Genomic DNA, 15,394 nt, shown 5'->3' on the forward strand with positions numbered 1-15,394 from the left:
TTCCTTTTGTTCTAACTTTTCTTTTCCGCCTCCACCCCAGAACCATGGCAGAGGGCAGCAGCAGTACCGGCTCGAAGGGCAAGGCGCCTGTGCCCAAGAGCCGGCTGCCTTGCGGCAGAATGCGACCTGCAGGGGTGCAGGCCCGGCAACTTTTCGGGGAGGCAGAGGTGGCCGCCCTTGTTTTTTTCATCCAGTGCCACCTCCCCTTGACCTTGGTAGCAGGCGGCGGGCCAGGCTACCTCACAGTGGAGCGTCACCGCCGGTGGGCGAAGGTGCGCCGGGCAGTCTTCCGCTGCTCGGGTATCCGGCGCACCCACCAGCAGCTGTCCCACCGGTGGGCAGACATTCTTTACCGGGAGCAGGATCTGTTGGACCTGCTAGGTGTCGAGGTCATGGGGCTTGGCTAGCAGTATTAGTATTGTGTATAATTCTTGGACGAATAAGTAATATGATTACTGGTGCACTTAGTTACATTGCAGATCAATTCCGTTTCAAATCTTCTGTGATTGTATGACCCAGGTGCTGCTCGGCACTTCTCTTACTTGTTTGTAACTTTGCGCTAGCTTGGGCTGATTATTGTTGTTAGAGTTTTCTTTATAGAACTGAAGTTAGTTAATGCTATTGTTAGAGTCTAGTCCTTCCATTGTCCTTCAGTGAAATAGTGGTGGATGGATATAGGTTTACTTAGTATTAGTTCATATTTTTTTACGGTCTGCATGACGCCTCGTCTGTCAATGAATGCTTAGTTAGTTCTTACCCCAGCCCTCAGTAGAACCTTTTTGTAGTTTGTTTACTAAGTGGTAGGCGTAGTTAGCAGCAATAGCATTGTCAGTCAGTAGCAGAAGAACATATGACGCAACCAACCAACAATTTGTTGTATGCACAAATGTATGCTTGGGTCCTCCATCTCATCTATGCATTTTTGCTGGCAAAAATAACATGGAAATGCCGACTTACTGAACAATTGGACCGTCTGGAATAGGTGGTGTAGGTCAGGTGGTACTGGCTTTGTTAGTTAGTATTCTGCAATCAGAATGATTATGGAACATTTGATTAGTGTTCTATAAGTAGACCGTCCGTGAATCCTGCAAGCTAGTAGTCATTTAGATAAGTCAATTTTATTGCAATTGTTGTTTCCTAAAATGTTTGAGCGTTTTTTTTAAAGATGTATTTGTTTCACAGCACTCAATGTTTTTCTCTTTCTGTACTATTTCTTACATGATCAGCACCCAGGAGCAAGAAGACGGGGTCCGAGTTGGCGGGACAACCCCAAGAGCGCTCCTCTACCGAGGATCCTGCTGCTGGCCCCAGTAAGTTCTACAGTGCTTCTATTATTAATAATTATATTTCCCTAACTTTTTAACGCACCTTATTTTTTCCAACCTATTAATTAGGCTTCCTTCCTAATTCAATTTTAACAAAAGCTTCTTTGATCTTCATTATGTTTTCCAAATTTGGGGTATCCATCCCTGCCTTTCAGTTCCTTCAAACTGCCTCTGATATGACTCTCTGTGCCTCTACTATTATACTGTCTGTAGCTAAGCTTACCCTGTTGGGCACTCTTTAGTTAAGGTATTCTTTTGAATAAGGCTGTGATAGAATAGGTGTAGCCACTGGGTCCACTCCTGTGTTTTGCATTGTCCTCTGTATTCTCTAGGCTTTGTCAATTCCCACCAACAAAATGCACAACCAGATATTTGTCTAGTATTTTTTGTTAGGTTAGTATACTACTACTACTCTTGAGGGTATTCTCTGCACAGCCACATACAGAACTATACACAAGAAAATAGGATGTTGGAGATAGGGAGGTTGGACCTTACTTACTCCTCAGTCACAGAACTCAGAAGAACCCACAATTCACTGACCGACTACCTATAGTGTCTCAGTCATTAGTCATTTGTCCCACTCCCGAGTACCCACACGAAGATGGTGATACCCAATGATTTTATTACACAACCCAGAACATAAGTGACACTCTTTCACTCACTCACTCACTCTTGTAAGTCCACAACACCACAGACACTCAAGATATACCACTTTATTTTTTTTTAATAACAACAAGCTTTGTAAGTTGTTCCATGAAATACATCCAGTTCAACCATGCAAAATAAAGAATATGAAAACTATACATTTGTACAACTAGTGTACGATAGGGAACTGTGGGAATTGTGGGAAACCCCTCACCGTTGAACGTATACGGGTTACACATGCATCTTTCGTAAGCTCTGCAAATCTCTGGTTCGTAGAAGGCCATCTTCTCATCTGCCTATTATGAGAAAAATGGTGCACGTTAGACAGTATGAAATAGAATTATGCAAGCTTTTTGCAGTCATGCCAAAAAGTGTAACATTATGGATAAGAAATAGGGACTAACCAAACTCCATACAAAAACATGCCTTGTTTTTCAACCTCTTCAGTTGTATGCAACACTCATGTGGTTTCAAAGGCATCTTACTGCGCAACAAGCTGCGAGGTAACATGCGCAAAACAGTAGACATGGTTACAGGGCTCAGGCTAACTTTCCAAAGACTAGAGCAGGAGTAGAGATGAGATGAGCCTAGGGACCATATCATAAATTAATACTAATGTCTGTCTACTGACTCTGCTGTAGTATGCAATTTGGACTAGTGATGATTTATGTTGTACTTAACTGTTTTTTCAATCTTCCTTCCTGGTGAAAAACTAGTAAAATAGGGGGAGGTGTGCAGGCATCTAAAAAGGTCTACTTGTTTTTATAGGTGCACAACCACTACCAACAACCAGGGCTGATGGGCCCAGCGGCGATGCAAATGTTACCATCCAGGAGGGGACAGGAGCTGTGGCACCTGCAGGAGCACCAGTGGGGGAGGAAACATCAGCGGTGGGCGGTGGTAAGTTATATTCATTACTTATTCGCATTACTAGGTGGAAGGGGAACATTTCCCTCACTGTACTCTGAGACTTATTATGTAAGTATGAACTTGAAGTTGTACTGGAGAATATACAACGGTTGAATGAGACACCCTTTACTTGGCATTACCAATCCATTAGCAATAGCATTACAAGCGTGAGTTGAGTACACAAGGCCTCTTCTATCAAACTTCAACTCAGCTGTGAAAGTTATGGAGAAGACTAAAAGTCAGATCAGATGACCATGATGGATGTGTTGAACAAAATGGGAAAGAAGTGAACTAGGGTGGAAAGAGGAAGGACGAAAGAGATGTAATACGGATACCATAGAAGGATACTTTGGAAGCAGCATGCAGGTGGCTGATAGGAATCCGTTGCATGGGTTGTTGAAGGATAGGTGGAAGGTGAAAAAAGATGCCTGCCTGGGTGGGCGACGCAATATGGGTGGATAGATATAGTGGATAGCAAAAATCATCAGCGGTGTTTGTGTGAAACCCAAAGCCAAGGCAAGGAAGGAGTGGACGCATGGGTGGTTGTTGGTGAAAGTGAAACCAACTAAGGTTTGTAGAGCAATAATAAAGAATGATAGACATTTACTTTTAATGGATGGATACCCCCTGGATGTGTTGTATTCATCTTCGGTGGAGACTGTCACTGGAAGCAGGGTCTTACTTTGAAAATAATATAAAAGGAGATACGAAAAAGACTGGTGTTATTCTGTGTACTGAAGTCCACCCATAGTACTAGGGCAAGTATAATGCTGGAAAAAACTCCAACAAATGTTACAGGCCGGGGAAGCAGGAGGATAGAGACTTAAAGTGACCACCAATTTTATGTACTGTGCCTGCTAGTGCTACTGTGCCACTGTGTTGAATACATTTTGTATTACTGATTTGCTAGGAGTTTTGGTTACAATTCTGTTTCTTTCTTTATAGATACTCCTTCTCAAAAACCATCCCGGAAGCAGTTGGCAGCCAGGGCCCTGCAAAAGAAACAGCAGGCCATTGTGGAAGAATACCGCCAGCTGGTGGCTCAGGCCGAGGAGGAGGCGGCGGCAGAGCTGCTGCCTCTTTCAATGCCCCGGGCCCCATGCAGGCCCCGCCTGCAGGAGCACGGCACCGTGGTCAGGCAGCCGCCCCTACCGGCATTTATCAACATCAGCCCCGCCCCCACATCATGGATGCAAATGTAGGTGCCCATGCATTTTGGCAACAAATTCTCCTCTGGGTGGCAAAGCTCAAGGATCAATTAGAGGAGCGTGTGAAGATATTAGTGGACAAACACCTCAAAGCCCGCCGATTGTAATGGACCCTAGTCATTTGCCCCTTTTTTATTACTTTTGTAGGTGGGTGGGAATTGGGTGTTGGGATTTTTTCTGGGACATTCTTTGGATTTGGACATTGGTTGGGGTTAGGGAGAGGGGTGGGTGAGGTGTGGGATAGGATATTTTTTATGACATGAATAAATGTTATTTATTTTAAACGTACACATATGATGTTAATGTTTTGTGGTGGGGTTACTGTTTCACGAATTAATGTACGTCACAAGGTTTACTTGCACATGCAGGGCAGCGGCCAGTGTTTGATTTAAATAATTTATTAATTGCCCACATTTGTAACATGCAGACAGATAAATGCGGTACCCCTCACTGTGTTATATTTGTCCTATTAGTACTACCAGTCTCTCCTCCATTATACCTCCCAGCAATCTTATCTTACCTGTGATTGATGATGATTAAGTTCGGCACTGCAAGGGCTGCATGGTTTCCCAAGACAATGGAGAAGATGCGGTGGTTGTGTGATGGTAGTAGTAGACACTAGCATTAGCATTTGCAAACAAAAACAAAGAGACAGTCATTTGCCTGAGAGACAATGTGGGAGTGGTAGAAAAGTACAGTACATAAAAAGACTGACAAAAAACAATATTGCAACTGCTAAACTAAAAGAAAACAATGTTGTAGGAGAGTTCCAAGTACAAGAAGATAAGAAAGAAGTTCAACTGTAGTTGTGTTGAAGGAGTCACTTAAACACAATCCTAATTCGTAAACTTTAATGCTGCAAAATTAAATTCAAACAATGCCGGCAATTAATGAAATGTATTCGGTGGGTCCCTTTGGAAAATTAATTGGCTTCTACATACACAGAGCTTGGGTGGGCAAGCAGAAGAAGATCCTGGCCCTGCCTCGTTGACATTTAATTAGTGTTGCTTTCACCACATCTGCCCCAGCAAGCGTGTGATCAATTGTTGGTGTAGATTTAATGTAGTCACATCACACCTCAATATAAAACCACACAGCCCGGGAAGAGGGTTAGGGTTTATTGGGTGGATGGGAACGGGGGTTTTGGGAACAGTTAGACAAAGAAAAACAGTACGCATGGAGACAACAAAAGCAAAACAGTGAAGACGATGATTGATGATCCACTACTCAATATATCTAAAGAAAAGGTAGAAAAAGGAAATGCATGCACGATGAAGATAATAACGTGATGGTTAATAATAATGAGTGGTATTTAACTACTACTACACAATTCAACAGTACAAGGAAGTATTTCTTATATATGACATTTGCCTCGGCTCTATACCCTCAGAGAAACCCTGGCCAATACCTGCGGTAGCGGGGTGAAAGCTAGCAAAGAAAATTAGGAAATAGTTTTAGGGAGCAGCCAATTTCCAAACAAAGTCACACAAGCGTAAAATAAATGAAAAGGAAAAAGGAATCAAATAAAATACGAAAATGAAACTAAAGTTACTGTATTATCCAGGTCCAAATGTGTAGTTGTATCTCGTCATTCATCTTGGTCCTCCCTTCCATGGACTCTCTAAATATCATTCTTGGGTGCCACTGGCTGGATGATGAGGATTGGTAAGGTAAGTGTGAGTTGTTGCTCCAAGCATAATAGCACTGGGTAAAAGGCTGGGCTGTAAATGTTGAAGGAAAAAGAAAAGGGGTATTACAAAATAACGGAATGAAAAAATAAAATTCAATTACGGTGTAGTGCAAAAAGACAAGACTCGTGAGAGAGAAGACGTTCAGACTGAGGCAGCTTGGATACATTGTGTCTAACTCTACTCTACTAGTTGCACAGCATTAATCTAGAAGGACAACAAGATAGGAGCCAGCACTGAACATGCCCACGACACCAGGCCGTGAGTCCGTGACCCAAACTCCATTTAACTTAATTTTTCACAGAGCCAGACGAAAGGCATATACAGCAATCTAGTATTTTCCAAATCAAGTGACTAAATCAATGCGCCATTATCAGTCATCAATCATACCGCTATTCTACTCCACCACTGCACACACATGTAGCCTAGGTCTGCTGTGGTTCTTGTTGATTGGTTGTGTTTACCTTGTATTCCACTTCCTGAAACATATTCCATCAATCATCTCAGATCCAACTGACAGACAGGCAGCGTGCAAAGATAGTATGGTGGTCATCATCATCATCAGGTGTGGCACGTGTACGTGTTGTCCAACAGACCAACAGCAACTCAGTCTGTAGTGAGTGACTACGATTAAGTAAGTCCATACTGCACCTGCAGTAGTAGGAGTACAATTGGTTAATACTATTAAACAACATGGAAACATTGACTATCACTTGAGTACCACATGTTCTTGGTTATTATCCAACTAATAGTATACTTCTACTTCATGCACATTTGCTCAGTCAGCAAGCATCCAATGCAATGCATGGCAACATTCATTTCATATACCTGACTTGCTCTTCTCTTCGGTTGTCAGATCAAAGATGCTGCCGAGCCTTCTGAAAGTGATGACGAGTTTACTTTAGTTTTGGATGCCTGCTCAAGTTCTGCCATTGAAGAGTTGTGTATGCCCGCAGACAGAGGTGGTAGCCTTAAGACAGTGATGAGTTTCAGATTGGAAACAAAACAGAAGATGGCTATTGTCACATACGTTTCACTTGTTATGGAGGGACTGTTAGAGGCTACATTATTGTACTATTCTCCATCTCCATCCAATGTATGGCAAGATGGAAATGCATTTAGGGCGAGTACGGAAGATGGAGCCGGACTCTGAGGAGTGGAGTGGACAGTTAAATGCAGAAACGTGCAATTCCAATAGGTAAATAAAAATAAGAGACGGTGGTGATGAATTTGTTGCGGTTGGATTTGAACCAGAAAGACAGATATACACACAAATAAAGGAAGGGAGAAAGTAACAATTTGAAAGCCTAGTTGTCAGGGAAGAGGAGCTCGTCCTCAAACCCTGTGGTTCGGACAGAAGTAGGTCATGTAACCCACTAGTTATGTCTTCGGACTCACTCTCCTCTTCCTACTGTGATTCAGGTATTTTGTAGTCTGGTGGTATGAAGTGCTGATTCATTTTGATCATGTTTAACCTCTCCACGCTTTTTTGCGAGAGAATGTTCCTTGTCACAGTTATACCAGCAGCACTGAAAACACGCTCAGAAGAGACACTTGCAACAGGGCAAGCCAGATTCTTTATCGCCAGCCTGCTGAGCACTGGCCATTGGCTTCTTTTCCCAAACCAATACACCAATGGGCTTTGCTCCACGAACATCTCTGTTGTGTCATCCAGATAGGCCTGGACCATCCGCTCAATGTTCTGTGGTGCTCCGATTTGCTTGGCCTCTTTTGGCTTTGCGACAGCAACAGACTTACCCTTCCCTTTCTGTAGAAACCAAGTAGCTATTTTTTTGGTTGTGTCTGATGGATCAGATCCTGTTGGTGCTGTTGTTGTTGTAGTGTTGATAACTGCTGGGAAGCAAACGCACTGCCCTCATGCTCTGAAGAAGAACTTGACTCTGGAGGATGCCCTGTAGTACTTGCACTGTCCTCGGCTGGAACTGTCAGGCCTCTAATTGAGAGCCATTCGTTTTCTAAATCAGTGGCTTCCTCAGCTATTAAAGTGTTGTACTTGGCAACAGCCCCTTCTGAAAAAGGAATTACTCCGTTACTGTTCAGAAATAATTTGCACCATGGATCCAAAATTGTGGCAGTAATGTAATGTCGATGCAACCAAATCTTATTTTGACTCCTTGTATTGTCAGATAAGCGGGCGGCTAAGGCGTTTGCCAAATAACATGCGTCAAGTTTTTTTCCACACCTTCGTATGTTTCAGACACCTCCTTCAGCTCTTGCTCTAGCATGTACAACAATGGGATAGCTTGGCCCATAGTACAGTCCTCCCTGCTGACTGCACGTGTGAAGACTTCAAAAGGAAGTAGCATCTCTGTCAGGCATTTATCGAGGTCCCATTGCCACATCTCAACGGTCATGGCTTTAACAGTAGGATCCCCTAATCTTCATGTAATGACATAAGCATTAAGCGGTATGTACTGCTCAAACAGATGATCAAGCATGTAATGAGTTGAGTTCCAACGTGTTGGGACCTCCTGGATGAGTGCTCTGACTGGCATTTTATGCTCACGTTGAATGACCCGTAGCTGCTTGCGGGCTTTAAAAGAATGGTTGAAATGCGTGCATGTTCTTCTGCAGGTGGTCAGTAAGTTGCTGACTTTGCCTTCATTTTTCAGAAAGTCTTGAACAACAATGTTAAAGCAGTGTGCCAAACACGGGACCATGAAATAGCCACCATCTTTCATGGCCTTAACTCAATTACTGCCATTGCCGGTGGCAACAAAGCCAATGTTAAGGCTTCTTGGTCGCAGCCATTCAAAGACCTTGCTGTTCAACTCAGCCGAAATGTTTGCAGCAGTATGAGATTTCTCCTTTGCAAACATGGCTACAGTTGCATGTCTGCGAGTCTCATTAAAAATCTCAACAGTGTCAACGCCTGCAGATAGCTTCTCTCTAACACCTAAAAAAGCGATCTAGTGTGCAGTGATGCACATGTAATCAGTGGCTTGGTAACTGATCCACATGTCTGTTGTCAGGTGGATACTATGAACCGCACTCTGATGTAAGGCTTTTCCAAGCAATTCCAGCACGTCGTGGTGTAGTGCTGGAACAGCAACTCTGGCAAAATAGTAGCGGCTGGGAACGTTCCATTTTGGGCAGATGGTTGTCACAAATTCCCTAAAACCCACCCCTTCAACAAAAGAAAAAGGGAGAGGGTCCAGTGCTAACATTTTAGCAAGCTTAGCTTTGTACAAACATGCTAATGGGTGGTTGGGCTCGTACTTTCCCTCCTGCCTAAACATGCTAATAATGGTACGCTGCTTGGTATTTCTTTTGCTTATGCTCGACGCAGCACTCTGCATCGCATACTTCACAGCAGTACTCCTTGGTGTCTCCGGCTGACTCTTACTCTGGTGCCACTGAGATGTTGCTGATGCGGAGGATGTGGGCTGTACCACTGCAGTGCTGGGGACAGGGGTACTTTGTGTACCACTACCAGATAGAATGTCTCCCTCTTCTTCCTGTTTGACCGTGAATGGACCTTCTACTACTTCCCCACCAACATTAATGGTTCCTGCTTTTATGCTACAAAGGTGATCCTCCCACTTGATTGCATGGTGTTTTTTCAAACAGATCATTTGTCTCCGGTACCATAGTTTTAACCAAGCTTACAACGGCTAACAGAGGAATGACAAATGGAGCATATAGCAATGTTTTCCTCATTTGCGCTAACTGTAAAGCAGTCCCACACTGGGGAGCTTAACTTTTGTGTCCTGCTAGAGGTGCCACTTCCAATGAACTGGAGGGTGTGTGTTGAATTTCAATATGTGGCTGCGCAGTAGTATCACTACCTACTTCTGCTGAGGTGGGGTTTGTGCTGGATGTAGGACGCTGCCGGCCCTTTGCTAATGTAAAAATGGAAGCTGGAGGTCGTTTTGGTGTTGCCTGTGTTGGAGGTATGCGTGCTACATCCCTACTAGTCGCAGCCATTCGGGACAGGGTCAAAATGTTGGTCTCCATGTTCTCGGGCCGGGGCTTGTGATGACTGGGTCTGACTCATCATCATCATCATTATCCTAAAACAGCATACTACTACTACCACCACCACAGCTGCCAGCCACATGGGCACTCATCACAGGCACATGGGTAAAGCCCAGAAAACAATAAACTCAAGCAGGTCTATATATCCCTATATGGCCAGAAAAAAGGAGGATGTCTTTTCCACATCAGAGCTTAATTCAAAAAAGAAAATCCCCATGGCTAAAAGGTTGGAAACTTACACAACAACAACACATACAAAGGCATTTATTATAACACACACTCCCAAAAAGTTAACTACACCCCAAACACCACATTTGGAAATTCAATTCAATGCCATCCATGCCCTAAATGATGTTAAATTCAACAGACAAAATGGAAACAGCTACATCAAGCACCCCGCTGACTACCTCTGGGACTCTAGGCCTATTGGCAGAATAGTCCACAAGTTTGGAGGGCTATGGCAAAAGCACGAAGGAAGGTCACACAGAATGGCTGCCACCAGATGGCCTGGCCACCCCCAACATGAAAAGACAGAGAAGACAGACAATACATGCCTATGGCAAAAGGACAATGCTTGGCTTCACAAAATGGCCACCCAGCCACTCACATGGTCAGCCCACCCTCAAACAACAAAGTACATAGAGAACAGAAACAGGAAGTGGTCCATGCACCAACAACTACAACCAAATGACAACCTGAGGAGTTTTTTTAGCAAAATGAACAGAATCAACATTTTCGAGAAGGTTTTATGCAACTCGAGACATATTGCTCGCGAGTCATTATCGCGTGCCCGTGCACACAAATTGAGCCCGCGAAGAGGACAAAAACTGTAAGGTCGTGTTGTCGTACTGTGCAAAGTTACCAAAACTACGCGTGCTGAATTCTTTGGGTTACCTACTGGCAGAAAGTGCCATATTATTTACCACACACCCTAAACCTGAAATTCAACACCAAAAACAGATTTTGAAAATCAATCCAAAGCCATCCATGCCATACATGTTACAAAATAAAGATACACCACAAAAACAGTTGATTCACTTTCATGCACCCATGATGAATCCAGTAGTACCTCTGGGCTACTGCCAGAGTAAGCCACAAGCTTGGAGGCCTATGGTAAAAGCACAGTGGCTGGAAACACAAAATGGCCACCACCAACTGGCCAGGCCACCCACAGAAAGTAAATACAATGAACTCAAGCAGGCCTACACTAACTACATGAACTATTAGGGTTAGCTATTGGCTGAAAAAAGCCAACATTTCATTACACACAAAAACTGAAATTCCACTACAACAGAGTTTGCAATTGAATCCAATGCCATCCATGATGTTTAAAAACTTGAAAATTAACAGACATCACAGAAACATGGTTGGACCCATGGGTACCTCTAGGCCTACTGGATGAAATTTCAAAGAAATACAACTTGGCCCCTCATGAAAGTACAGGCCTCCCTCAATAATAATTTTTAACAAGGATTGAAAAGCCCAGAAAACTGTACTTAAAAGCCAAAAGCAAACAAACATGTTCACCAATTCTCCAACTTACTTCTAAAAGAAAATTTCAAATCCAAAAGTATTAAATAAATGCAATCAAATGTTGTGATGCAGCAGACATACACAAAAAGTGATCCTTCCTGCTCCAAATCCAAATGAAAGTGAACAATACATGGACAAAGCACTGGGAGGAGCCTGGTGGACAGGAACAGGAAGTTGGAGACTCAGGGGCACTTCCTTACTCTTGAAAATAAGAGTAGAAACAAAAAGAGGACTCCTTGCACAAAAAAATACAGCTAAATGACAATCTGAGGGGTTTTCCTGAGCAAAATGATAATTTTTGAGAAGGTGTTATCATGCTCGAGAGATAATCTGTGCAAGATTGCATTTTCTGCGTGTTCGGAAACTCGATCTTACCAACATGGCGCCGCAAGGAAGATTGCGCGTCCTAATGACGCGATCGCGCGTCTAAATGACATGATCGCGTTCGCACAGTCGGGTGGGATTGTGCAGCCGCATTCCAAACATCGTGGCGCACGCGACCAGGAGAGAAAATCAAGAAGACAAACACAGAACCACGTTAAGTCATTACCGCACATGCGAGAACGCTAGAGGAAGAAAAACTACTACGCTATGCTGTAGATTGCGAAGTAGGCGACAACTTTGCGCTCACTGCGAAGTGCGAAGTTGTCGCTACTTCGTAGACTCTGCAAACGGAACGTAGTACATCGTCAAGGGTTAGTTTTATTGTGACCTGCAGGATAGTGGTCACTGGGACCTGTTTCCTTCTGGATAACCCACGGTTCTGCTTGTATCTCAAGTACTCTTGGTGACTTATTTTGTGCTAGAAGTATGAGGCACAGCCACTTTTTTTATGTTACATTTATTTTGCAAAGTGGACCTTGGTATTGTTGGAGAACTCCAGCTTGATCCCGTTACTATGGCCACCATTGATGATTCCGGAGCTGACACCTTCTTTTTGGATGCTCATCTGAAGATAGAATATATCTGATCCATCTGTTTGGTTTTGCCTCCTTGAGAGGGCTGATTGCTGTAGGCCTTTCCTTGTCATTTGTGCTGCTTTTTGACGCTGACTAGTTAGCCCTCGCCAAAGAATCAGTTGTTCCGATGACAAGAGGAGGTCTCTTTGGAGAGGTCTATAGACTCGACCTACTCTGAGGTTGAGGGTCATTCAGTACTATCATTAAATGGTTATCATTGCAATTCATTTGTAGATTTGTGGTTGCACAGTTCCTGGCTAAAGCTGGAGTTGTATTTCATTTAGTACCGCATCTAGTTTGTAGTGTAGTTCCTATATTCCCAATAGGCTCTGCGCATCGAAATAATATATCCGATAGATTAGACTTAGGATTGAGGTCGACTAGGTCTCTATTGAATATATTAGACTTAATTGTGAGTGCCAGCTAGCTCAGAGGTCACTTGAAACTTTCTTGAATAAACAAGAAGGGATTCGTTTCTGACAACCGCATAAACATGACAACTTTGTTTCCCCAACATAAAAAGTATCTTCAGAGTCGTGGAAACAATAGATATATATTTTACTCAGTCAATCGTGCATGCTTCGTTTCACCAGAGGTGCAGAGAAATAGAGAGACGGGCGTTTTCAATAAAAGGTATTTATTGAACAGTCTTCTTTCTCATGCAGAAGAAATGAACTGCTACAATCGTAATTCTGGCTGCAAAGTATATTGCGTACAGCAAGAAGAGTATTATAAAATAATACTGTAAAAGCATGGTATGGTTTCTAAGCCATAAAATAAATGGAATACATACATGAATAAATAAAGAATAAAAGTACTCAGCTGGTGCTTCTAAAATATGCCTACCTAACCTAAGTTTAGTACGAGGGAAGTAGTAAGTGAGGTGTAGCATAAATCTAGCATTCTTTTTGCCAAGAATCTATTCAAGATTTCTCTTAGGGTCTAATCAGCTCCGTATCTTGGTTTAGAATGGAGGAGGTCTGGTATCTCTCTGTCTCAGGACTCAATTTCCCAACAACCCGCAAGGGTAGCTTGGAAACACTGGAGCTGGATTTCTCGGCAAGAGAAAAGACAGCGTCTCTCTCAGTGCGTCTGCTGGAGGGTCAGCTTCCTTCGGCACTTGCTGTAGCGAGCTGCGTCGGGCAAGTAGATAGTCGAACTGCTCCAAACCACCGTGTGTTTGCTATAGCAAGTGTGGGCATATTTATACCTTGAAGGTGCCGAGTTTGGCATAAGGCTGGACATAATAACGTCATCAAATAGTCTCAGTTCTTTGAAAACTCCATGAGTTCTTGGACAAATCAATATTCAAGCAAGGGGAAGTCCCTGACTGCTGAAGGTGATTTTTCCAAGAAATCGTTGTGGATTTTCGGAACTAGTGGAAGTAGCCATGCCGTATTTGGACTGCATGAGCTTTATCTGAATATGGTTATGACTTCTATGCCTATATTAGGATCGGGTGATTTATACCTATATAAGGGCATGAATTGGGAAAATTACACTAGGTTCCTAAAATTCTATAGAACAAGTTATGCATGTAAGGTGGATAAATTGTCAATCAATGTCCTGCAGGTACCAGCCACTGACAAATGTGCCGCATCTGCTTGTGCTCACTGTATCAAATTAATTAAGGCCGTTATTTTGGTATCGATTGCATTGACATAAATTCCCAATGTATTAAGTAAATTGACCCGCAGGTCTACTTTGTTTGACTGATACGTTAGAAAGCCTACTGCTACTTGGAATCAATTTAGCAGAACATCCCTAGTCCCCTGTGTTTCAACTATTTGATGCTGCTGTATTGGGGAGTTTTGAGTGTTGTTTACTATTACACTAGTTTCAGCCAGATCTGGAGACGGATCCCAAGAGACATAAGTATGTGCTATTGTACCTGTTTCTACCAGACTAATTTCATGCAATTGGGGACTACCTTCCAAGGGAGAGGCAAATGAAATGGAGGTCGAGGCCAGCCTGCCCAACAACCATCTAGAGTCATTTATAGGTTAGTTAAGTGAATGCACCTGGGCCAAGATGCACCTGCTGGCGGATTCTGTTTGCTTGTCACTTGATCGAATGGAGCGCTAAACTACTCCTATATAGCTGCTGGTAATAATGAAGCATGGTTGACTTTGGCTTTAACTACATGCACTCTCTTTTCAATGGGAAGTGCGACCAAAGTACAATTTTTATTGACCTGATTAATACTGGAGGATTCATTCGATTGCCCCCCAGGTTGTTCATCTGAGTTTCGAATGTGCACCCGTGACCTAATCTTGTACTTGGATTACTGTATATGGGGGCTTGCTTTGAATGTACTTGCTCACTTCTCTTTTGATTTATCACTTCTTACTGCCCATTCTTCCATTTGGAATGATGATGATTTTATTTTGCTTTCCAATTTAATCTTCTGCACTTAGTTACCCTGGTTACCTTTGAAGGAGCGGTTATTTCTTCTGGTAATTTCTCAATGCAAAACCCTCATGCTACCTCTAATTTACCGCTCAAAAGGTGTTGGGCCCTTCAGACCATGTATTACCTTCAGGAGACTTTAAATAAAGATGAACAGTCAAAAATGCAATTAATATTTTAAGCCAATAAAGAGAGTTGTTGAGTATTTAAAGGGTTTTATTTTCTAGTCAAAAGTAAATTTTTCCTAGACCCTTTATTCATTAGTAAAATATCAATCAGGTTACAGAATTTGGAAAACAGGAAAAATAGCATTAATACAGAACATATTACAGTCTGCATATAATTATTACATATAGGAAAGAAAATGTAGCACAAAATGTCAATCAAAACTCTTAAAGAGTTTCTAAGAAAATATAGTCTTGCAAGGCTAATCAAAAATCAAATAGTTTGCAAAAATCTCCCATTAAGAGAAAAAATTGCATAAGTCAAATAAATCTTTTCAGACCTAATTAATTAGTCAAAGCATAAACTTAAAGTTTAGCATCTAAATCTAAAAAGCCTTTCTATCTGTTGCTGTTCTTCTGCATCTGTCTGTGTCTAAAGAGCAAGCAGGGAGGGAGACAGTCCGCCCTTCACCAGTCCTCAAAGGAATGTGCCCTGCAGTGCCAAGATATGACGTGGAAGCAAGAAACCTCCCCCTGACTCTCCTCGGACGCCCA

The 15,394-nt window shown here is 42.7% G+C and overlaps 1 protein-coding gene across 1 annotated transcript in view; it reads left to right on the plus strand.

Annotated features, from left to right (window-relative positions):
* LOC147701144 (uncharacterized) overlaps positions 1 to 15,394 on the plus strand; it is a 70,283-nt gene that overhangs the window by 4,027 nt on the left and 50,862 nt on the right. Inside the window, exon 2 of the mRNA XM_086929310.1 lies at positions 3,825 to 4,004. Coding sequence (XP_086785436.1) covers positions 3,825 to 4,004 — 180 coding nt within the window. The remainder of the gene's footprint in view (positions 1 to 3,824; positions 4,005 to 15,394) is intronic.

This window comes from Lissotriton vulgaris, chromosome 7, assembly GCF_964263255.1.
Source record: "Lissotriton vulgaris chromosome 7, aLisVul1.2, whole genome shotgun sequence".
Classification (NCBI taxonomy): domain Eukaryota; kingdom Metazoa; phylum Chordata; class Amphibia; order Caudata; family Salamandridae; genus Lissotriton; species Lissotriton vulgaris.